Source organism: Pelobates fuscus, chromosome 3, assembly GCF_036172605.1.
Source record: "Pelobates fuscus isolate aPelFus1 chromosome 3, aPelFus1.pri, whole genome shotgun sequence".
Lineage (NCBI taxonomy): Eukaryota > Metazoa > Chordata > Amphibia > Anura > Pelobatidae > Pelobates > Pelobates fuscus.
The window spans coordinates 423,515,822-423,540,231 of NC_086319.1; the positions used below are offsets into that span (position 1 = coordinate 423,515,822).

At 43.1% G+C, this 24,410-nt stretch overlaps 1 protein-coding gene across 1 annotated transcript in view; it reads left to right on the forward strand.

Moving 5' to 3' along the window:
• Positions 1-2,097: 2,097 nt before the first annotated feature.
• Positions 2,098-24,410, forward strand: part of LOC134601571 (cornifelin homolog) — a 34,003-nt gene continuing 11,690 nt past the window's right edge. The window contains exon 1 of the mRNA XM_063446093.1: positions 2,098-2,209. Within this exon, the coding sequence (XP_063302163.1) occupies positions 2,116-2,209 (94 nt within the window). The 5' untranslated portion in view covers positions 2,098-2,115. The remainder of the gene's footprint in view (positions 2,210-24,410) is intronic.

Consider the following 24,410-nt stretch of genomic DNA (forward strand, 5'->3'; position numbering starts at 1 on the left):
TAAAGTTACAGATAAGAAAACAGTATTGTAACTTAATGAAGATTCTCATCTGACCCTATATTGTCCCTGTCATACTATGACACACACACTGACACACTTTGTTCTACACTCTGCACTCCCTTGTCCCCGCGCACCAACACATTTCTGACTGCTGTATACAGAGACCAGGACCTCACAGGACAGGGGACACACTGGACACAGGACACACAGGACACGGGACTCACAGGACACGGGACACACTGGGCACGGGACACACAGGACACGGGACACACTGGGCATGGGACACACAGGACACACTGGGCAGGACACGGGACACACTGGGCACAGGGACACACTGGACACGGGACATACTGGGCATGGGACACACTGGACATGGGACACACTGGGCACGGGACACACAGGACACACTGGGCACGGGACATACAGGACACGGGACATGGGACATACTGGACACGGGACACACAGGACACAGGACACACTGGGCACGGGACACATTGGGCATGGGACACTCTGGGCACAGGACACACAGGACACAGGACACACTGGGCACAGGACATACAGGACACGGGACATGAGACACACTAGGCACGGGACACACTCAGGAGATGATTGCTGATATCGTCGCTCTGCCATGGATGGTGGAGCTGGTTGCTAATATCGAGCTCTGCCATGGATGGTGGAGATGATAGCTGATTATTAATATTATTATTATTATCATTATTATTATGGTATTTATGATATTCTGCAGTGCTTTACAATGGGTGGACGAACAGACATGAAGTTGTAACCAGACAAGTTGGACACACAGGAACAGAGGGTTTGAGGGCCCTGCTCAATGAGCTTACATGCTAGAGGGAGTGGGGTAGAATGACACAAAAAGGTAAGGATAGTATTAGACTAGTGACAGTTGTAGAAGAGGAATCAGTCAGGAGCTATTAACAGTTTAATTGAAACACTTTTATGAAGAAGTGAGTTTTTAACAATTTTTTGAAGGAGTGGAGACTGGGTGAGCATCTAACGGAGGAGGGAAGAGAGTTCCACAGGAACGGTGCAGCTTTAGAGAAATCTTGAAGACGAGCATCTGATATCTAGCTCTGCCATGGATGATGGAGATGATTGCTGATATTGAGCTCTGCCATGGATGATGGAGCTGATTGCTAATGTTATTGCTCTGCCAGTGTTAGTGGAGATCATTGCTGATATTGTCACTCCGCCATGAATGATGAAGATACTTGCTGATATCGTCACACTGCCATGGATGATGGAGATAATTGCTGATGTCGGTGCTCTGACTTAAAGTAAATCTGTTTTCTAGGTTGGATGTTAGGCCAACGATCCTTGCAATGGATCCAGCCACCCCCCATACCGTCGTTAGACTCCAGCGAGATGTATATATAGTTCTGTATACTATTATCATGGTTTAATGCCCGAGGTTTGCTCAAAGGTCGGTATGTGGTCAAAACATGCAAAAGTATAACCGGTCGGGGCAGATTCTTTACACTAACAAAATGAGATGTGATATTCCTCATACACTGACAGAAGGCAGCGAGAATCACAGAGGAAGGTACACGAGAGGTAACACAGCATACAGACAGCGACAGAAGGAGTAAGTGACAGACAGAGATAGACTGGAGGATAGTGAGATATAGAGAGATAGACTGAAAGGAATAGACATAGGGAGACAGATAGGGGAGAATAGTGATAGAGAGAGACAGACGGGAGAATAGTAAGATATAGAGAGATAAACTGAAAGGAATAGACATAGGGAGACAGACAGGGGAGAATAGTGACAGGGAGATAGACAGGGGAGAATAGTGATAGAGAGAGACAGACAGGAGAGAAGAGGGATAGGGAGACAGGCAGGGGAGAATAGTGATAGAGAGAGACAGACAGGGGAGAATAGTAAGATATAGAGAGATAGACAGAAAGGGATAGTGATACAGAGACAGATAGTGGAGAATACTAATAGATAGTGATAAAGATAGATGGGGGAGTGAGTGAGAGGCAGACATAGTGAGAGATATAGGTGGGGAATGTTTGGGGTACACTATTGGGGACATATTTTGATGTTTTTTGTGGTTTTTGCAGAAAATGTATCCAGGGAATCCAGTGGCCATGCAGCCGATGGCTGTCACCCAGACTGTTATGATGGCCCAGGGCGGCGAGTGGAGCACAGGGATCTGTGATTGCTGTGATGACTGCAGTATCTGTAAGTGACTGACCGTAACCCAATTATAGAGCCCTGAACAGGGGCAGATAGTCTTGAGTGGGGGCAGCTAACCCTAAACGAGCAATGGGCAGATAGCCCTGAGCAGGCAGGGAGCAGATAGCACCGGGCAGTAAAGGGGCGGATAGTCCTAGGCAGTATGGGGCCTCTGATGCTGGGGGGCTGGGTGGGGTGCTCAACCCAAAAGGAATCTGGTCTGGATTCCAAACTGACATAGTAAAGACAAAAAGGAATTGTGGGTAGACCTGCAACATGCAGTTTTTTGAGAGCAGATATATAATTTGCATTGTGAGTATATACACTTAATTGTTAGTTTTGTCACCTCATTTTTTTTATTTTTTTTTCAGAATTTTGTTTATTACGTTCATTTTGCATTACATTTAGTCACAATGCTCTTACAATAGATTATTTAAATACATTTCAGCTTATTTAGCACTAGCACTATTTAAGTTGGCTCCCACGTTGGAATTAGTGTAAGACCCACTGATATTGGGGTACTGTGAAGTAGTGGTGGGCTTAGCATAGTATGGCTGTATGGTGGGACTGAGACCCCATATTGGTAGGCTTATAAAATGTAGCAATGCATTTTTATATCTGCGCTGTTCCTTAATCCGTATTCTGTATGTCTTACTGTCTGTCTCTCAATATGTCTGTCTGTCTTAAGGGGTAGATATCCTATTGTCCCTATATGCAGCTACATAGATAAACGCATAATATACACATGACCTCCACCCTCCTTACCATTTCCCCAAACCTCCCAATATAGCAAGGAGACATAGACAACAGATTGGAAAGAAAACCATCGCTGGTTGCTTTAATAAACGATAATTAAAAGGCCTCCAATGGTTACCGACAAATAAATAACATTATGTTAGAATAACTGTTGACTAGGGTGGTGGCACTGAGGTCCTAATTATTTGTCTCAGATCACAAGAGGCTGCGGCTCCCACTTAGTCCTGCAGCCCCAGTGCTTCCGCCCAAGCAGAGACATAACGTACCGCAGAGGAGATCTACAGCCCAACACCTCACATAGAGTCTCTGGAAGGCCCCCCCACACCTCCTAATAACATGAGGGGGAAATAACCCAACAGAAACTTGCCAGCACTCCCGTCCTCCATCTCCGCATCACCCTTGAGCCGCACACTCTCACGGGAGAGGGAAATAGAACAAACTCTCGCTCAGCAGAGCAGGGGCATAACCAACAGCTACCACAGGTGAGTCGAAAACTAAACTGGGTAGAGTGGCGAGCTTGACTAAGCAGGCCTCGCACCAGGCAACTAACTACTCCAACTAAGGAGAGGCGAAACTCAGTGCTGTCTCCACAAGGAAGTCCTCTGCCAAAAAATCCAGGGCGGGAACACCTGCAGAGCATAACGCAAAGAGAGACTGGCAGGGCCCCCAAAAAAGGTATAAAGAGGCCCCTCCCTCCTAACACACAAAGTATCTACCCAGTTGCACTCCCCTCCAAGGAGACAATCCCTTAGCCCCACTAGGGGCCCTCCACTCCCAGTCTTTTAATCTCTTCCTGTTTCTTTCTCTGTCTGTCTCTCTCAATCTCTTCTTTTCTATCTGTCTCTCAATCTCTTCCTGTCTGTCTCTCAATCTCTTAATTTTTGTCTGTCTCTCTCAATCTCTTCCTGTCTGTCTCTATATCTTTTCATTTTTGTCTGTCTCTCTCAATGTCTTCCCATCTGTCTCTATCTCTCCATTTCTGTCTGTCTCAGTCTCTGTCTGTCTGTCTGTTTGTCTGTCTGTCTGTCTGTCTGTGTTTGTCTTGATCTCTTTCTCTCTCTCACTTTCCCTTCCCATGGGTCTTTTTTCTAATTTCTTCTTTTTTTGTCTTCCTTCTAGTCCCTCTCTTTCCTAATCTCTCCCTTCTGTGTCTCTCCATTCTAAATAGTTTCTTCCTTATGGTATCTCTCTCTCAGTCTCTTCACTCTGACCAGAGTTATGTCTGTTGCCAAATCCCATTGTTTAGGGAATGAGTTTTGTGTTAGTCTGTGTATGGGTTTATATAGAAGTGATATAATATGAGGATCTCAGAGTCAATATATGGCGCTTGGTGATAAAGCCAATATATGGGGTGATAGAGTCAATATATGGGGTGATAGAGTCAATATATGGTGCTCGGTGATAGAGCCAATATATGGGATGAGCGAGTCAATATATGGTGCTCGGTGATAGAGCCAATATATGGGATGAGAGAGCCAATATATGGTGCTCGGTGATAGAGCCAATATATGGGGTAATAAAGTCAATACATGGCACTAGATGATAGAGCCAATATATGGGGTAAAAGAGCCAATATATGGTGCTAGATGATAGAGCCAATATATGGGGTAATAGAGTCAATACATTGCGCTTGCTGAAAGAGCCAGTATATGGGGTGATAGAGTCAATATATGGTGCTCGGTGATAGAGTGTCAGGATCGGGTCAGGGATCCAACACGCAGAGTACAAAGAGTAGCAGATACGTATACCGGTCCTTAGAATGGCCGGACTTAACGTAAAACTACGATAGAATGGTCAGAGACAAGCCGAGGTCGAGGGAACGAGAAGACAGGTAAGCGAGAGACAAGCCGGGTCAAGGATAACAGAAAGACAGGAGAGTAAATACCAAAGCCGGGTCAGAACCAAAAGGCAAGAGAATAACAAAGCACTGTGTGACTAGGCAGACTAGAACCACGACAGGGCAATGAGTAAATGAGAGAGCCACTGTTAAGTATCCTGGTTAGGGAGAGAAGACACGCCTCCGGCGAGTCCTGATTCGTCTCCCGGGATTTGAGTGACAGGACGTTCCGGGTTGGTGTCATGACGTCGACCTCCGGTCCTCCTGCTATAAAAGGAAGTGACTCCCTCGCGGCCGGCGTTAGCAAGACCGAGTGAACCGCGAGGGGCCGAGGAGACATGCCGTCCGGACGGATAAACTTCTAAGTCTCTACCTCTCTCAGAGGTAGAGGCTTCAGGTACCCTGACAGTACCCCCCCTCTCAGATACGCCCACCGGGCGGAAGGAGCCGGGGCGAGATGGAAAGCGGGAGTGAAATGCCCTGCGAAGGCGAGGAGCATGAACATCCTCTTGTGGTACCCAACTCCTCTCCTCAGGACCATAACCCTTCCAGTCAACCAAATATTGTACTCTCCCCCGGGAGACACGAGAATCAATAATGGAGTTAACCTCATACTCCTCCTGACCCTCCACCTGAACAGGGCGCGGAGGGGCGATTGTGGAGGAGAATCTGTTACAGATTAGAGGTTTCAGCAATGACACGTGAAAGGAGTTCGGGATGCGTAAAGTAGCTGGGAGAGCTAGACGATACGCCACTGGGTTAATTCGAGTCAAGATCCTGTAGGGACCAATATAACGAGGGGCGAATTTCATGGAAGGAACTTTAAGGCGAATATTCCTAGTACTCAACCAAACTCTATCGCCTGGAACAAAATTCGGAGCCGCCCTTCTCCGTTTGTCAGCATGTTTCTTAACCAGCATAGAATTGTGTAGAAGAATCTGTCGAGTCTGATCCCACAACTTCCTCAAATTGGCCACATGGACATCAACCGACGGCACTCCCTGGGAAGGAGAAACCGAGGGAAGAATAGATGGATGAAAGCCATAGTTCATGAAGAAGGGGCTTGAATGCGTAGAGTCACAAACGAGATTGTTGTGCGCAAACTCCGCCCAAGGAATCAAACCGACCCAATCGTCCTGGTGTTCGGAAACAAAACAACGTAAGTATTGCTCAATCTTCTGGTTGGTTCGTTCGGCAGCTCCGTTAGACTGAGGATGATAGGCGGACGAAAAATTCAATTTGATGCCTAATTGAGAACAGAATGATCTCCAAAAACGGGAAACAAATTGGGAGCCTCTATCAGAAGTGATCTCCGAAGGAATCCCATGCAAGCGAAAAATCTCTTTAGCAAAGATCTCCGCCAATTCAGGAGAAGTCGGGAGTTTAGGCAAAGGTACGAAATGTGCCATCTTGGTAAACCTATCGACTACGGTGAGGATAACAGTGTGCCTTTTAGAAACAGGCAAATCCACAATAAAGTCCATTGCCACACAGGACCAAGGTTTGTCAGGAATTTCCAGAGGTTGTAGAAGGCCACAAGGAAGTGAATGCGGTAGTTTAGTTTTAGTACAGACCTCACAAACTCCGATAAAATCCTTAATATCCTTCCGTAACGAAGGCCACCAGAAATCCTTGGAGATCAAAGAATACGTCTTGCGAACACCCGGATGACCAGCCACCTTACTCTCGTGAAGACACTGTAAGAGCTCCAATTGGAGTTCAGGAGGAACGAAATGTCTGGAAGCCGGAGTCAGTCTAGGTGCCAGATGCTGCAAGCTCCTTATCTGATCAAGTAGCGGAGAATGGACTTTGAGAGTAGTGTTAGCGATAATGTTACCCTTGGGTACTATAGAGGACAAAACCGGCTCAGATACGGCAGCAGGTTCATATTGGCGAGACAAGGCATCGGCTTTAGAATTCTTTGAACCTGGCCTATATGTGAGTACGTAGTTGAAGTGAGTGAGGAATATGGACCAACGAGCCTGTCTAGATGATAGTCGTTTAGCCTCTCCAATATAGGATAAGTTTTTATGATCTGTCAAAATAGTAACAGGATGCAAAGTACCCTCCAATAAATGTCTCCACTCCTTTAAGGCCATTATAACCGCTAGTAGTTCCCTGTCACCAATGTCATATCTGCTTTCAGTACCTGACAATTTTTTGGAAAAGTATCCACAAGGATGTAATGGTTTATCTACACCCAATCTTTGGGACAGAACGGCACCTATACCTGTCTCAGAAGCGTCAACTTCGAGTAGGAAAGGTAGTGTAGTATCAGGGTGAACTAAAATTGGTGCGGAAGCAAACAGCTCCTTGAGTGTCTTAAAAGCCAGAAGTGCTTCAGTAGACCAATTCTTAGTATCAGCCCCTTGTTTGGTCATATTGGTGATGGGAGCAATGATAGAGGAGTATCCCTTAATGAAACGTCTGTAGTAATTGGAAAAACCAATAAATCTCTGGATAGCCTTGAGACCCTTAGGTAAAGGCCAATCTAATATGGATTGGAGCTTCTCCGGATCCATTTCAAACCCCTCCCCAGAAATCACATAACCAAGAAAGGTAGTTTGGGATTGGTCAAAGCTGCATTTCTCTAATTTGCAGTATAAGCCATGCTGAAGAAGTTTGTGTAAAACCCTTCTGACTTGTCCGTGGTGAGTTTCAATATCCCTGGAATGTATAAGTATATCATCAAGGTATACATTCACACAGTCATCTTGAAACTCCCTAAGAACCTCATTAATAAGGTCCTGAAATACCGCCGGGGCATTGCAGAGACCAAAAGGCATTACAGTATACTCATAGTGCCCATATCGAGTATTGAATGCAGTTTTCCACTCGTCTCCGTCGTGAATTCTCACCAAATTATAAGCACCTCTAAGGTCTAACTTAGTGAAAATCTTAGAACTTTTTAATCGATCAAAAAGCTCGGTGATCAAGGGAATCGGATATACATTTCTAATGGTTATCTTGTTAAGACCTCGGTAGTCAATGCAGGGTCTTAAAGAACCATCCTTCTTTTTAACAAAAAAAAATCCAGCCCCAGCAGGAGAGGAGGATCTTCTAATGAACCCCTTGTCTAGGTTTTCACGAATATACTCCTCTAGAACTAAGTTTTCATTCGTAGACAAAGGGTATACATGACCCCTGGGGGGCATAGTACCAGAAAGTAAATTAATTTTGCAATCAAAAGGCCTATGTGGTGGTAAGGTATCAGCCTTTCCTTTGTCAAATACTGCCTTTAAATCTTGATACAAGGATGGTATCTGTACTTTGGTAGAGTCGGTAGCGTTATTAAGTGCGTTGACACTACAAAGAGGTGACACTTTCTTTAAACAATTCTCTTGACAATCCTGACCCCACGAAACTATTTCCCCTGATCTCCAATCTATAACGGGGTTATGTCTCTTAAGCCAGGAGTATCCCAGGACTATGGGAACAGAAGGAGATGAAATGAGTAGTAGGGATATTTCCTCCTTGTGTAGAATACCAGTAGTTAAGTTAAGAGGTGTGGTCTCCCGGAAAATCACAGGCTCAACTAAAGGTCTACCATCAATGGCCTCAACAGCCAAGGGTGTCTTCCTTAACTGGGATGGGATAGTGTGTTCTGTGAGAAACTTTTGGTCGATAAAACTCTCAGCAGCGCCGGAGTCTATCAATGCCATAGTCTCTAAAGTTCCCTTTTCCCAAGTTAAAGAGACCGGTAATAGGAGTCTATGTTCTTTGTAGTTATGAGTAGAGGACAAAATCGAAACACCCAAGGTCTGTCCTCTAGAGAAACTTAGGTGCGAGCGTTTCCCGGACGACTGGGACAGCTCAAACGTACATGACCTCTGGCTCCACAATACATACACAGTCCCTCCCTTCTCCTGTACTGTCTCTCCTCCTCTGACAGACGAGTAAGGCCTAACTGCATAGGTTCTGAAACCTGTGGAGTTTTGGTTTCAGAAATTTTAAATGATGGTGCTAGTCTAAAGGAAGATTTACCGGTTCTATCTCGAGTATTCTGCCTCTCCCTTAGACGTTCGTCAATACGAGAGATAAAGGAAATTAAGTCTTCCAGGTTCTCGGGAAGCTCTCTTGTCGCTACCTCATCAAGTATTACATCGGATAATCCATTTAAAAATACGTCTATATAGGCCTGTTCATTCCATTTCACCTCTGCCGCCAAAGACCTGAACTCTAGTGCGTAATCCACAAGTGTTTGGTTGTCTTGTCTAAGGCGCAATAGTAATCTGGCTGCATTGACCCTCCTGCCAGGGGGATCAAAAGTTCTTTTAAAAGCAGCTACAAAGGCATTATAGTTATAGACTAATGGATTATCATTCTCCCACAACGGATTAGCCCATCTCAGAGCTTTCTCAATGAGTAAGGTAATAATAAATCCCACTTTTGCCCTATCAGTAGGGTAGGAACGGGGCTGTAGCTCGAAATGGATACTGATCTGGTTCAAAAACCCACGACACCTCTCAGGAGAACCAGCATAACGTACAGGTGAGGTAACTCGGGAAGAAGCACCTACAGTAGCTACCTCTAGCCCTGAACCCACAGAAGAAGCAGACGTATTACGCATCTCCTCAGGTGGATTAATAGGACGTGATAGCAGCGCCTGTAGTGCTAGAGCCATCTGATCCATCCTATGATCCATGGCGTCAAACCTAGGATCAGGGGAACCAAGCTGACAATTTGTACCTGCAGGATCCATGGCCCTGTCGTAATGTCAGGATCGGGTCAGGGATCCAACACGCAGAGTACAAAGAGTAGCAGATACGTATACCGGTCCTTAGAATGGCCGGACTTAACGTAAAACTACGATAGAATGGTCAGAGACAAGCCGAGGTCGAGGGAACGAGAAGACAGGTAAGCGAGAGACAAGCCGGGTCAAGGATAACAGAAAGACAGGAGAGTAAATACCAAAGCCGGGTCAGAACCAAAAGGCAAGAGAATAACAAAGCACTGTGTGACTAGGCAGACTAGAACCACGACAGGGCAATGAGTAAATGAGAGAGCCACTGTTAAGTATCCTGGTTAGGGAGAGAAGACACGCCTCCGGCGAGTCCTGATTCGTCTCCCGGGATTTGAGTGACAGGACGTTCCGGGTTGGCGTCATGACGTCGACCTCCGGTCCTCCTGCTATAAAAGGAAGTGACTCCCTCGCGGCCGGCCGAGGAGACATGCCGTCCGGACGGATAAACTTCTAAGTCTCTACCTCTCTCAGAGGTAGAGGCTTCAGGTACCCTGACATAGAGCCAATATATGGGGTGATAGATTCAATACATGGCGCTAGATGATAGAGCCAATATATGGGGTAATAAAGTCAATACATGGCGCTAGATGATAGAGCCAATATATGGTGCTAGATGATAGAGCCAATATATGGGGTAATAAAGTCAATATATGGTGCTTGGTGATAGAGCCAGTATATGGGGTGATAGAGTCAATATATGGTGCTTGGTGATAGAGCCAATATATGGGGTGATAGATTCAATACATGGCTCTCGGTAATATAGTCCACATATGGCACTTAGTTATACAGTCAACTTATAGCGCTCGGTGATAGAGTCACTATATGGGGTAATAGAGTCAATAGATGGTGCTAGATGATAGAGCCAATATATGGGGTGATAGAGCCAATACATTGCGCTTGCTGAAAGAGCCAGTATATGGGGTGATAGATTCAATACATGGTTCTCGGTGATAGAGTCAATGTTACATAGTTACATAGTTACATAGTTACATAGTTACATAGTTACACAGTTACATAGTTACATAGTTACACAGTTACATAGTTACACAGTTACATAGTTACATAGTTACATAGTTACACAGTTACATAGTTACACAGTTACATAGTTACATAGTTACACAGTTACATAGTTACACAGTTACATAGTTACATAGTTACATAGTTACACAGTTACATAGTTACACAGTTACATAGTTACATAGTTACATAGTTACACAGTTACATAGTTACACAGTTACATAGTTACATAGTTACACAGTTACATAGTTACACAGTTACATAGTTACACAGTTACATAGTTACATAGTTACACAGTTACATAGTTACACAGTTACATAGTTACATAGTTACACAGTTACATAGTTACACAGTTACATAGTTACACAGTTACATAGTTACATAGTTACACAGTTACATAGTTACATAGTTACATAGTTACATAGTTACACAGTTACATAGTTACACAGTTACATAGTTACATAGTTACATAGTTACACAGTTACATAGTTACATAGTTACATAGTTACATAGTTACATAGTTACACAGTTACATAGTTACATAGTTACATAGTTACATAGTTACACAGTTACATAGTTACATAGTTACATAGTTACACAGTTACATAGTTACACAGTTACATAGTTACACAGTTACATAGTTACATAGTTACACAGTTACATAGTTACACAGTTACATAGTTACATAGTTACACAGTTACATAGTTACACAGTTACATAGTTACATAGTTACATAGTTACACAGTTACACAGTTACATAGTTACATAGTTACATAGTTACATAGTTACATAGTTACACAGTTACATAGTTACACAGTTACACAGTTACATAGTTACATAGTTACACAGTTACACAGTTACATAGTTACATAGTTACATAGTTACACAGTTACATAGTTACATAGTTACACAGTTACACAGTTACACAGTTACATAGTTACATAGTTACATAGTTACACAGTTACATAGTTACACAGTTACACAGTTACATAGTTACACAGTTACATAGTTACACAGTTACATAGTTACATAGTTACACAGTTACATAGTTACACAGTTACATAGTTACACAGTTACATAGTTACATAGTTACACAGTTACACAGTTACATAGTTACACAGTTACATAGTTACATAGTTACATAGTTACATAGTTACACAGTTACATAGTTACACAGTTACATAGTTACATAGTTACATAGTTACACAGTTACATAGTTACACAGTTACATAGTTACATAGTTACATAGTTACATAGTTACATAGTTACACAGTTACACAGTTACATAGTTACATAGTTACATAGTTACACAGTTACATAGTTACATAGTTACATAGTTACATAGTTACACAGTTACACAGTTACACAGTTACATAGTTACATAGTTACACAGTTACATAGTTACACAGTTACATAGTTACATAGTTACACAGTTACATAGTTACATAGTTACATAGTTACACAGTTACATAGTTACATAGTTACATAGTTACATAGTTACACAGTTACATAGTTACACAGTTACATAGTTACACAGTTACATAGTTACATAGTTACATAGTTACACAGTTACATAGTTACATAGTTACATAGTTACATAGTTACATAGTTACACAGTTACACAGTTACATAGTTACATAGTTACATAGTTACATAGTTACACAGTTACATAGTTACATAGTTACATAGTTACATAGTTACACAGTTACATAGTTACATAGTTACATAGTTACACAGTTACACAGTTACACAGTTACATCGTTACATAGTTACATAGTTACACAGTTACATAGTTACATAGTTACACAGTTACACAGTTACATAGTTACACAGTTACACAGTTACATAGTTACATAGTTATATAGTTACATAGTTACATAGTTACATAGTTACATAGTTACATAGTTACATAGTTACATAGTTACACAGTTACACAGTTACACAGTTACACAGTTACATAGTTACACAGTTACATAGTTACATAGTTACATAGTTACACAGTTACACAGTTACATAGTTACATAGTTACATAGTTACACAGTTACACAGTTACATAGTTACATAGTTACACAGTTACATAGTTACACAGTTACATAGTTACATAGTTACATAGTTACACAGTTACATAGTTACATAGTTACACAGTTACATAGTTACATAGTTACACAGTTACACAGTTACATAGTTACATAGTTACACAGTTACATAGTTACATAGTTACATAGTTACATAGTTACATAGTTACACAGTTACATAGTTACATAGTTACACAGTTACACAGTTACATAGTTACACAGTTACACAGTTACACAGTTACACAGTTACACAGTTACACAGTTACATAGTTACACAGTTACACAGTTACATAGTTACATAGTTACACAGTTACACAGTTACACAGTTACATAGTTACATAGTTACATAGTTACACAGTTACACAGTTACATAGTTACACAGTTACATAGTTACATAGTTACACAGTTACATAGTTACATAGTTACATAGTTACACAGTTACATAGTTACATAGTTACATAGTTACATAGTTACATAGTTACAGAGTTACATAGTTACACAGTTACATAGTTACCTAGTTACATAGTTACACAGTTACATAGTTATATAGTTACACAGTTACATAGTTATATAGTTACACAGTTACACAGTTACATAGTTACATAGTTACATAGTTACATAGTTACAGAGTTACATAGTTACACAGTTACATAGTTACATAGTTACATAGTTACATAGTTACACAGTTACATAGTTACATAGTTACACAGTTACACAGTTACATAGTTACATAGTTATATAGTTATATAGTTACATAGTTACATAGTTACATAGTTACATAGTTACATAGTTACACAGTTACACAGTTACATAGTTACACAGTTACATAGTTACATAGTTACACAGTTACATAGTTACATAGTTACATAGTTACACAGTTACATAGTTACATAGTTACATAGTTACATAGTTACAGAGTTACATAGTTACACAGTTACATAGTTACATAGTTACATAGTTACACAGTTACATAGTTATATAGTTACACAGTTACATAGTTACACAGTTACATAGTTACATAGTTACATAGTTACATAGCTGAAAAGAGACTTGCGTCCATCAAGTTCAGCCTTCCTCACATATGTTTTTGCTGTTGATCCAAAAGAAGGCAAAAAACCCAGTCTGAAGCGCTTCCAATTTTACAACAAACTAGGAAAAAATCCTACTTGACCCCAGAATAGCAGTCAGATGTCTCCTTGGATCAAGCAGCTATTACCCCACTAATTAGAAATTATACCCCTGTATGTTATGTTTTTGCAAGTATTTATCCAATTGCAGTTTAACCCGGCCAAAAGTCCAGGGAATTTAATTTGCTATCACTGTATTTAACCCTGTAACTTTCTATGACACCCTAAAACCTGTACATGGGGGTACTGTTTTACTCGATAGACTTCGCTGAACACAATTAGTGTAAACAGTAAAATATATCACAGCGATGATATTGTCAGTGAAAGTGAAGTTTTTTGCCTTTTTCACAAACAAACGGCACTTTCACTGATGATATCTTTGTTGTGATACGTTTAACTATTTTGAAACACTAATATTTGTGTTCAGTGAAGTCTCCCGAGTATACAGGTTTTATACTGGTTTTGAAGGTTACAGGGTAAAATTTAAGGCTGTTTTTTCACATTTAAACTTGCCAGATTGGTTGCCTTTGAGAGCGTATGGTAGCCCATGAATGAGAATTACCCCCATGATGGAACAGCATTTGCAAAAGAAGACAACCCAAGGTATTGCAAATGTTTAGTCTTGTTTAGTAGCCACTTAGTCACAAACACTGGCCAAAGTACGCGTTCATAATTGTTTTTTAAATTTTTAACACACAAACAAATATAAATGCTAACTTTGGCCAGTGTATTTGACCAAGTAACTACTAATAAAGACCGTACATACCCCATATTGAATACCTTGTGTTGTCTACTTTTCAAAAATATATGGTTTGATGGGGGTAAATTAGATTGGCCGGCTGTGAAAAAGTTGGAAAACTGGAATGCGCACCCTTCAAATAAGGTATGTTAGTCCCCAGAGAACCCAACACACCTATACATGGGGGGTATCACTGTACTCCGGAGATATTGCTGAACACATATTGGGGTGTTCTTTGGCAGTAACCCTTAAAGTTCTCAGTACATATATTCTTAAATTGCTATGTGTGTCAAAAAAATCACCAATTATAATTTTTTTTTCTGTAAATTTGGCATAGATTGGTGGTAAAATGGTTGCATGAAAAGAGTCAAAATACCCCAAGCGTAATACCTTAGGTTGTCTTCTTTTAAAAAATATATACATGTGTAGGGTTATTCGGGGATTCCTGACAGATATCAGTGTTACAATGTAACTTGCGTTAATTTTGAAAAGAAAATGGTTTGGAAATAGCAAAGTGCTACTTGTACTTAAAGCTCTATAACTTTCCAAAAAAAGCTAAGAACATGTTAACATTGGGTATTTCTAAACTCAGGACAACATTTAGAAACTATTTAGTATGGGTTTGTTTTGGCGGTTGTAGATGCGTAACAGATTTTGGTGGTCAAAGTCAGAAAAAAAGTTTTTTGTTTTTTTATTCATCATATTTTAAACATTTTTTAATAGTAAGTTATATGATATGATGAAAATAATGGTATCATTAGAAAGATAATTTAATGGCAAGAGAAACGGTATATAATTTGTGTGGGTACAGTAAATGAGTAAGAGGAAAATTACAGCTAAACACAAAAAACGCAGAAATATAAAAACAGCCCTGGTCCTTAACGGTAAGAAAATTGAAAAGCGGTCTGGTCACTAAGGGGTGAAACCACTATATGGACTCTGATAAAACCACCTCTTCAGGCAGAGAATTCCACATAGATAAAAGTTGGTACAAAAACCTACACGTACTAGGAGATCCCTAACCAGATGTGATAAATAATACAAATGTTACACACAGATAAGACAGTGGATATAAAGGCACATAAAAACACAAATTAAGGTTACAGTGCTTGTAGTGTAAAGTGCAATATGCGTTCGTCCACTCGGTGGCAACCTTGTATCAGTACTATCCTCACCTAAGAGGTGGGAAGGTTGACTAAATATTGCGTTACCAGCAGCATGTATGTCCTTTGAAACCAAAAAAAAGATGTATATAGATAGTCAATGGGAACTCTCACAAAAGATAAATAAATAGTTCTTATAGATACAACATCCCAGCCAACACAATGTGTTACTGTCAAAAGAAGCTGACAGCAGCAATTATTATGTGTCAAGTTGTACATACAATCTAACCAATAATGGTATAAATTGGTAAAAGCAGGAACATCAAATTATTGCAGAAAAACAATTACTAATAGACCACCATAACAGGTATATGGTAATATGATTTCCTTGATGGTCTTTAGATAGTGATAAAAGCTGACAATGTTCCTCGGTTAAAATCTTCTCATTTATTAAGAATAAAGGATAAAATACACTCACAGAGATGAAGTGTAGTAAAACAGCAATTGAGTCTTGTGGGATCAGCAGAAAAAGGTGAATACTTGAGAGGGCTGTGGAATATCTTTCTCCGGCCGATGAGATGATATCGCTGTGCTGGGAGAGATGGAGTACTCCTCGCATGCGTTCCACTTATTGCACCCGATCTGCGTTCCACGATTACTCGGTAGATGTAGCTGAATCGATATACGGCAAATGCCGAAAAGCCTAACGCGTTTCGTGACAGTCCAAAGTCACTTCTTCAGAGGCTAGATTATCCTCTGAAGAAGTTACTACAGCTTCAGCTACAGCTACCGAGTAAAAAAAACTGTAAAAAAAAAAACATTCCTTTGCCTTAGATGAAATCTCCTTTCTTCAAGGCTAAATGTGTGACCTCGTGTCCTGTGTATAGCCCTGTTTATGAAAAGATTCCCATATAAAGGTTTGTACTGGCCCCTAATATATTTGTTTAATGTTATCATATCCCCTCTGAGGCGCCGTTTTTCCAGACTAAACAGATTTAAATTTTTTAACTTTTCTTTGTAACTAAAATGCTCCATTCCTTTTATCAATTTTGTAGCCCGTCTCTGCACTTTTTCTAGTGCCATGATATCCTTCTTTAGAACAGGTGCCCAAAATTGCACAGCATATTCAAGGTGTGGTCTTACCAGCGATTTATAAAGAGGCAAAATTATATTTTCATCCCGAGAATTTATGCCCCTATTTATACATGACAAAACCTTACTGACCTTAGCAGCTGCAGATTGACATTGCATATTGCTGCCTAATTTGTTGTTTATAACAATTCCCAAATCCTTCTCGTGTGTGGTTATCCCTAGTTCACTACCATTTAGGGTGTAAGTTGCTTGTGCATTCTTAACCCCAAAGTGCATAACTTTGCTTTTCTCTATGTTAAATGTAATCTGCCATTTTAGTGCCCAGTCCCCCAAACTATCCAAATTCCTCTGCAGCAAGGCAATATCCTGCTCACATTTTATTACTTTACAAAGTTTTGTGTAATCTGCAAACACTGATACATGGCTTTTCAAGATCATTTATAAATATGTTAAATAGAAGTGATCCCAAAACAGAACCCTGAGGGATACCACTTACCACTTTTGTCCAGCCTGAAATTTTACCATTAATGACAACTCGTTGTACTCTATCCTTAAGCCAATGTTCTACCCGAGAACAAGAATATTCATCTAGACCAATTTCTTTTAGTTTCAAGACTAACCTATTGTGAGGAAGCGTATCAAATGCCTTGGCAAAATCCAAGTAGATCACACCCACTGCTCCGATCTATACTTCTACTTACTTCTTCGTAGAATGCAATTAGGTTAGTTTGACATGACCTATGTTTTACAAAAAAACATGCTGATTGTAGCGGATGGCATTGAGCTGACCTAAAAATTAGTTATTCCTATGTGTTCGGTTGAATTGTAACCTGAATGTATATGAAATGTATGCAGCTTTCGACTGATTGTTCGGTAGAATCACTCCAGTTATTATGAGAGTGAAACTACCAAACAGTCAGACCACCCCAGTAGTAAGTGTGCCTCCAATTACCGTTTGCAACAATGTTGCGAATGGGTAATTGGCTCTTCGTGTAGTGGGTTCTTTGTTCTCTGGGTGGCCGCCATTCGGGAGACGAACACGTGGCAGCGGCCATTTTAAACTCCCGAACAGCTGTGTTTTGCCGTTGAGTGTCTGGAACTCAAATCGGACACTCGGCTAGGCAAACACTGCTGAGACCTCCACAGTGCCTTAAATTTGTATAGAAACTACCGAACAGCCACCCGTTCGGTAGAAAGAAACACCCGAACAAGGGGATTTATGCGAACTCTCCCTAGTCTCCATAGCATAAGTCTTTCGTGCAGTTTATTTCCTTTTTCTGTGACCGACCACAGGGCCAAAATGCATGGAACCAATTTCGGCTGTCCCCTCTAGCGCGGTCGGTCTTTTTATTACTTCGACAAATTTCCCGAACCCCTGGTCCAATCTAGGTGATTTTTGGATATGTCACTCACCCAGATCAGGGCTACCAGGGGATGTAATATTTAAAGGGGTACCCATATGTTTAGGGGTACATCCAGAAACCCAGTGAATTTGAGTCCTGTATAATGGGATTATGAGTCAGGCTAAGGGGAGGAGATGTGTGGGTGGCTACTCATGTATGATTGGATACTGTACTAATGATTGCAAATCCCACCCTTGCATGAGACAATGCTTTATAAGGAAGTTGTGTGATTATAAGTTCAGTTCTGCTCCTGATGCTGTGTGTCGTCCAGTCATTGGGATCTGTATTGGGATATTCGTGGATTACCTTGCTTGCTGTAATTACTATTCTATGGTATTTTATAACTTGTTCCTGAGCCTTACTGGGATCTTTAGTGGAGTTAACCTGTGAAAGACCAGCTATCCGCCACACTGATTGCTGCTAATAACAAAGTTCTTCCCAATGAATTCTTGAATATTATCGCTTAATAGCCCTCCAAATATTTTTCCAGTTACAGGAGTTAAGCTCCCAGGTCTATAATTTCCAGGCAAGAATTTTGAACCCTTTTTAAATATAGGAACATCTGCCTTCCTCCAATCCTCCGGTACAATACCTGAAACAAAAGAATCTTGAAAAATTAAATACAGAGGTTCACTTATTTCCCCACTTAGCTCCTTAAGTACTCGTGGGTGAATATCGTCAGGCCCCAGAGCTTTATTTACATTAATTTTCTTTAATAGCTGCAGCACCTTGTCTCGAGTTATCCAATCACAAGTTATCTGCAAGTTTTTTTTCCAGAAATCATTTGCATATCTCTTGCCATAGGATCCTCATTAATATATAAAAATAGTTATTTAAAATTTCAGCTTTTTCCTGATCTTCATTAGCTAACACGCCCATCTCTGTTTCCAGTGCACCTACACTTTCATTTTTTGTTTTTTGAGAATTGATGTACTTGAAAAAAAAAAGTTGGGGTTGGTTTTGCGTTCTTTAGCTATCAATTTCTCATTTTCTAGTTTAGCCACTTTTTTTTTTTCTTAATCTGTATATTGTTTTAAATATGTTTATTAATGTCGCAAACAAAAAAGCGTGAGCAGACATTTTACGAATCTGAAAATAACAGATGGTTGCCTGTGCAGAGGCTTATAAATCAGAATATACAAGCAATAGAATAACGTAGATGTACATTGACTTTGCAACATATGGTATATCAAAGGCATTTGACAGGTAAAGTAACGCATTTTACAGGCTTATTGGTCCTCTGAGCAATACCCATGTCTAACTGTGCGTGGTATGGCGCTTTCAGCGTGGGTAGCCATATATGTAATTTAATAAACATGCAAACAATGAAATTAAGTGTATATAAGCTTCATAACAGTTATTTTTGTTTCAGATAAAACACAATTTATGTCTGTATTGCGCCTGATAGCATTGCGCCTGGCTTAAAAGCTCTTTTTATATCCAGTAACATGTTAACATGAGCGCGGCGTAAACCCTTGTCCTAGACCAGTCGTTACCTGTGCATGGGCACGTCTAACAGCGCCCTGACTTAATATATCTAAGTATATGTTTCGTAGACTTCCCTACTAGGGCATAGTGTATGCTTTATAGTTCTCCTCACTAGTATTATACAACAGAGTATGCTGAACCATCATTTAAACATGCAATTGTTCTCGTTCTTTGGCCTCCAAGGGCAATGCTGCTTTTCAGGCTTAATATGCTGTAAATAAAAACTTCTGTGCAGACATACATTGTGACAGACCCATCCCGCTGGACTAAACCTATTGGGTTCGTCTGATTTGCCCAGTACTTATGGTCCCTGAGAGATCCTGCGGAGGGTTGTGACTTTGTACAAATGACATTTCAAATACAACAGAAACCAACGAAGCGCTAAAGCTACCAAAGTCCTCGAGGTGGCCGACATCGGACAAAGGGCCACGTGGCGGCGGCCATTTTAACTTCGAATCCGCCGACCCGTACTATCGACGATACTTCGACAGTACAACGTAAGTCGAAGTACCGATCCACTTCGAACGGGACGTAGACATTTTTAGGCCAACAAGTGACCGACCGTATAGCCCGAATCCAGGGAACTCTTTTGGGCACGAAACGGTATCTGCGGTCGGTCATAAACGGACTTTCGAGTAACTTTGGATTCACTGAAGGGATTGGTGTGATTTTTGAGACTGTTTATGATTTAAGTATGCTGAATCTGAATATGTGCCTTTTATGTGAATATGATGGATGGATTTGGAGTTATGAAAGTTGTATAAAAATATATTCTAAACTGCCTGTATAATAAGATTATGTGTCACACCAAGGGGAGGGAATGTGTGGGATGTACCATCGATGCCAGTGGTTGTTTTTTACGCCTCCCCTTGGGTGTGGCCTGTGTGTGTGAAATGTAAATAAAAGGCAGGCTGGCTGTTCCAGTCCTCAGTTCATGTTTTACCCTCATAATGGAGCTTGGTCTCGTTATTGGGGGAACCGGGAATACAAGTGACTAACGACTGTGTCTGGAGCTCGGAAGGTGGTACCGTAACAACTGGTGGCAAGCGACGGGATGATCTTCAACGCCCAAAGAAACCGCTACGACCAAGAATAAATGGAACTACAATACCAAAACCTGAGAAGAGCTACCTTAAAAGACTTATTGGAACAAAGGGGCGGACAGGCCAGTAACCTCAAGAAGAGGGACATTATTGCTTTATTGCTGGAAATGGATGGAGTACCAGTGGCAGAGGGAACCAATGGACCCAGCCCAGACGACAGAACCCCCGAGGAGGCAAGATTTGACCGGGCGGTAAGAATTAGGCTGGCCCATTATGGCCCCAACCCCTCCGCGGAGATCGTCACCCAGGTTCAAGCCGCTGTGGAGGCCAGCCTGCTACGCCAAAACGGTACTGCAGCGGCCCCAGTCACAGCAAACCCGGGGGACAAACAGAAAGTGCCATTTGCGGCCTTCAAAGCCTTCAGTGAGACCGAAGGAGAGATTGACGGGTACCTTGCGGATTTTGAGCGGCAATGTGCCCTGCACAAGGTACCCCCGGCAGACTGGGTTGCTATACTGTCCGGCAAGTTATCCGGCCGGGCCAACGACGCTTTTCGGGCTATTCCGGATGAGGAGATCGGGGATTATGTTACCGTCAGGGAAGCTTTACTTGCCCGGTATGCCGTTACACCCGAGGCATACCGGAGGAGGTTCCGGGACACTGCAAAAACAACTGGGGACTCATACGTGGAATGGGCCTGCAAGGTACATCGCACAGCCGCCCACTGGATGGCAGGGTGCCAGGCGGTGTCGGGAGAAGAGGTGCTGCAGATGTTTTTATTGGAACATTGTTTCGACAAATTGCCGACAGGGGTCAGAGAGTGGGTACGAGACCGTAAGCCTTCCACTCTACACGAGGCGGCTCGCTTGGCCGATGAGTACACTGACGCTCGCAGACTGGACAATTCCATCACCAAGGCCACAGCCAGAGCGGAATACCAACCAGCCGCTGCCACGTATCAGCCTCCCATAAACAGACCATCCGCACCCCCTCCGTCTGCCCAGTACCAACGTCCACCCCGGTTTAACGCCCGAGAGTACTCTGAACCCCTTCGGTGCTTCCTGTGCAATCAGCTAGGGCACAGGCGACAGGAGTGCCCGATGAACCGTGCCAACAGGAACCAGTCCTGGAGGAAACCCACGGGGGCCCCTTCCCAAGCACCTCTTCCAGCAGTCCACTGTGTAGAGGAAGAGGAATGCTGGGGCATATAACATGAGGCAGACCCTGTTCAGGCTGCTCACCAGGACAATCGACAACACCACAGACAGAGTGTAAAGGTCAACGGAAAGGAAGCCAGTGGGCTACGAGACACTGGTGCAACCCTGACTTTGCTCCAAAAGCACCTAGTGTCCGAAGCTCAACATACCGGGGATACCGTGGCAGTACGAGTAGCCGGGGGTGCAGTATTTCGCCTACCCGTGGCCCGGGTACATTTGGATTGGGGAGTGGGCGCTAGACACGTGAATGTGGGGGTCATTAAGGATTTACCCGCTGATGTTCTTCTTGGCAACGACTTGGCCCCCCTGGTTTCGGCCTTTGCTCCCATGGGCCCCGCTGCAGTGGACGCTGTTACGACCCGTGCCCAGACCCGTGCCACTGAGGCCGGCCCACCTGCTGCTGAGACCCAGGTAAGACTCTCTACCCCGACTTGTACCTTAGACCAGGCCCCGTTCGGCTGGGATACCCCAGAGATGTACGGGAAGGAAACTAGGGAGGACCCGACGTTAGCCAAGTACAGAGCCAGGGCCGACGCTGGGGAAGAAGGAGTAGGTGGGGAACACTACGAGTGGGTGGGGGATAGGCTGTACAGGATCCCGAAACCTTCCCCGAAACCGAATGCCCCTCCGCAGAAACGACAACTAGTAGTACCTGCAAAGTATCGGCAGGAGATTCTGCGGATTGGGCATGACGTGCCGTTAGCAGGTCATCTAGGTTCCCACCGCACAGCTCATAGAATCACCCAAAACTTTTTCTGGCCCAATTTTAACCGAGATGTGCGGATGTATTGTAGCACGTGCGACACTTGTCAACGGGTAGGTAAGCGGGGAGATCATCCAAAAGCTAGGCTACAGCCGATGCCTATCATTGGAGAGCCCTTTTCCCGCATAGCCGTTGACATTGTGGGTCCACTGGCCAGGGCTAGTCCATCCGGTAAGAAATATATTCTTACTGTGGTAGACTACGCCACCCGTTACCCAGAGGCAGTAGCGCTGTCTAATATAGAGGAAGAGACGGTCGCTGATGCCCTGGTTAAAGTCTTTACTAGGGTCGGGTTCCCTCAGGAGATCCTCTCTGATCAGGGAACCCAATTTACCGCTGTGCTCACCCAGCAGCTGTGGAAGGTGTGCGGCATCAACCCGCTACTTAGTTCACCCTATCACCCACAGACTAACGGTCTCTGCGAGCGATTTAATGGTACCCTCAAACAGATGCTGAGGACCTTTACTGACACTTGCAGAGACTGGGAGCGATTCCTGCCTCATCTGCTATTTGCATACAGAGAGGTGCCCCAGGAATCAACTGGGTTCTCCCCCTTTGAGTTACTCTATGGGAGAAGGGTTCGTGGACCCCTAGATCTCATTAGAGGACACTGGGAGGGGGAGACGGAGCAAGAAGGGACCCCCATAGTACCGTATGTGCTGGAACTCCGGGACCGCATGGAAAAACTATCCCTGATGGTAAGGGAAAATCTCCGGGCGGCCCAGGGGAAACAGAAACGATGGTACGATCGGGGTGCTCGACAGCGGGTCTTCCAGGTTGGGCAGAAGGTTCTAGTGCTCAAACCTGTGAAGGCAAACAAGATGCAAGCATCTTGGCAGGGCCCGTACAAGGTGTTAGCTCAGGTATGCGATACTACCTATCTCATAGCCAGCTGTTCGGATGAAAGGGTACAACGATCCTTTCATGTGAACATGCTCAAGGAGTATCAGGAACGACCCGAGGATGTTGCAGCAGTTTGTGCCCCAGCTACCGACGACCCCGAGAACTTACCTTTACCTGACCTGCTAGAAAGGGATCCCCAGACCGACCTTACTAGCCTCGTACAGTTAGGTGACCGACTAAGCCCGGCCGAGAAAACCCAGGCAAGACAGCTTCTGTGGGAGAAGCAGGCGACGTTCTCCCAAGAACCCGGGTACACCCCCCTAGCTATACACAAGGTCGAGACACCCGGACAGAATCCCCTACGACAACCCCCATACCGTATCCCGGAAGCAGTCCGAGAAGGAATGCGGAAGGAGATACAGGAGATGACCCGGCTGGGGGTTATTGAGCACTCCGATAGTCCGTGGGCGTCGCCCGTAGTCCTAGTACCCAAGAAAGATGGGACCACCCGGTTCTGTGTGGATTACAGGCGGCTCAACGAGCGGACTACCACGGACGCCTACCCGATGCCCCGGATAGACGAGTTATTAGACCGCATTGCCAGGGGGCGCTATCTGACCACCATTGACCTATGTAAAGGGTACTGGCAGATCCCCCTGGCCGAGGATGCTATCCCCAAGTCGGCCTTCGTCACCCCGTTTGGCCTATACCAGTTTAGGGTTATGCCATTCGGGATGAAGAACGCTCCGGCTACCTTCCAGCGTATGGTGGATAGGCTCCTAGATGGCTTCCAGGGATTTGCATGTGCATACCTGGACGACATCGCGGTTTACAGTGAGTCTTGGGAAGACCACCTAGTACACGTAGGGGTAGTGCTGGACAAGATTCGGGCCGCCGGCCTGACTCTGAAACCAGACAAGTGCCATTTAGGCATGGCAGAAGTGCAGTACTTGGGTCACC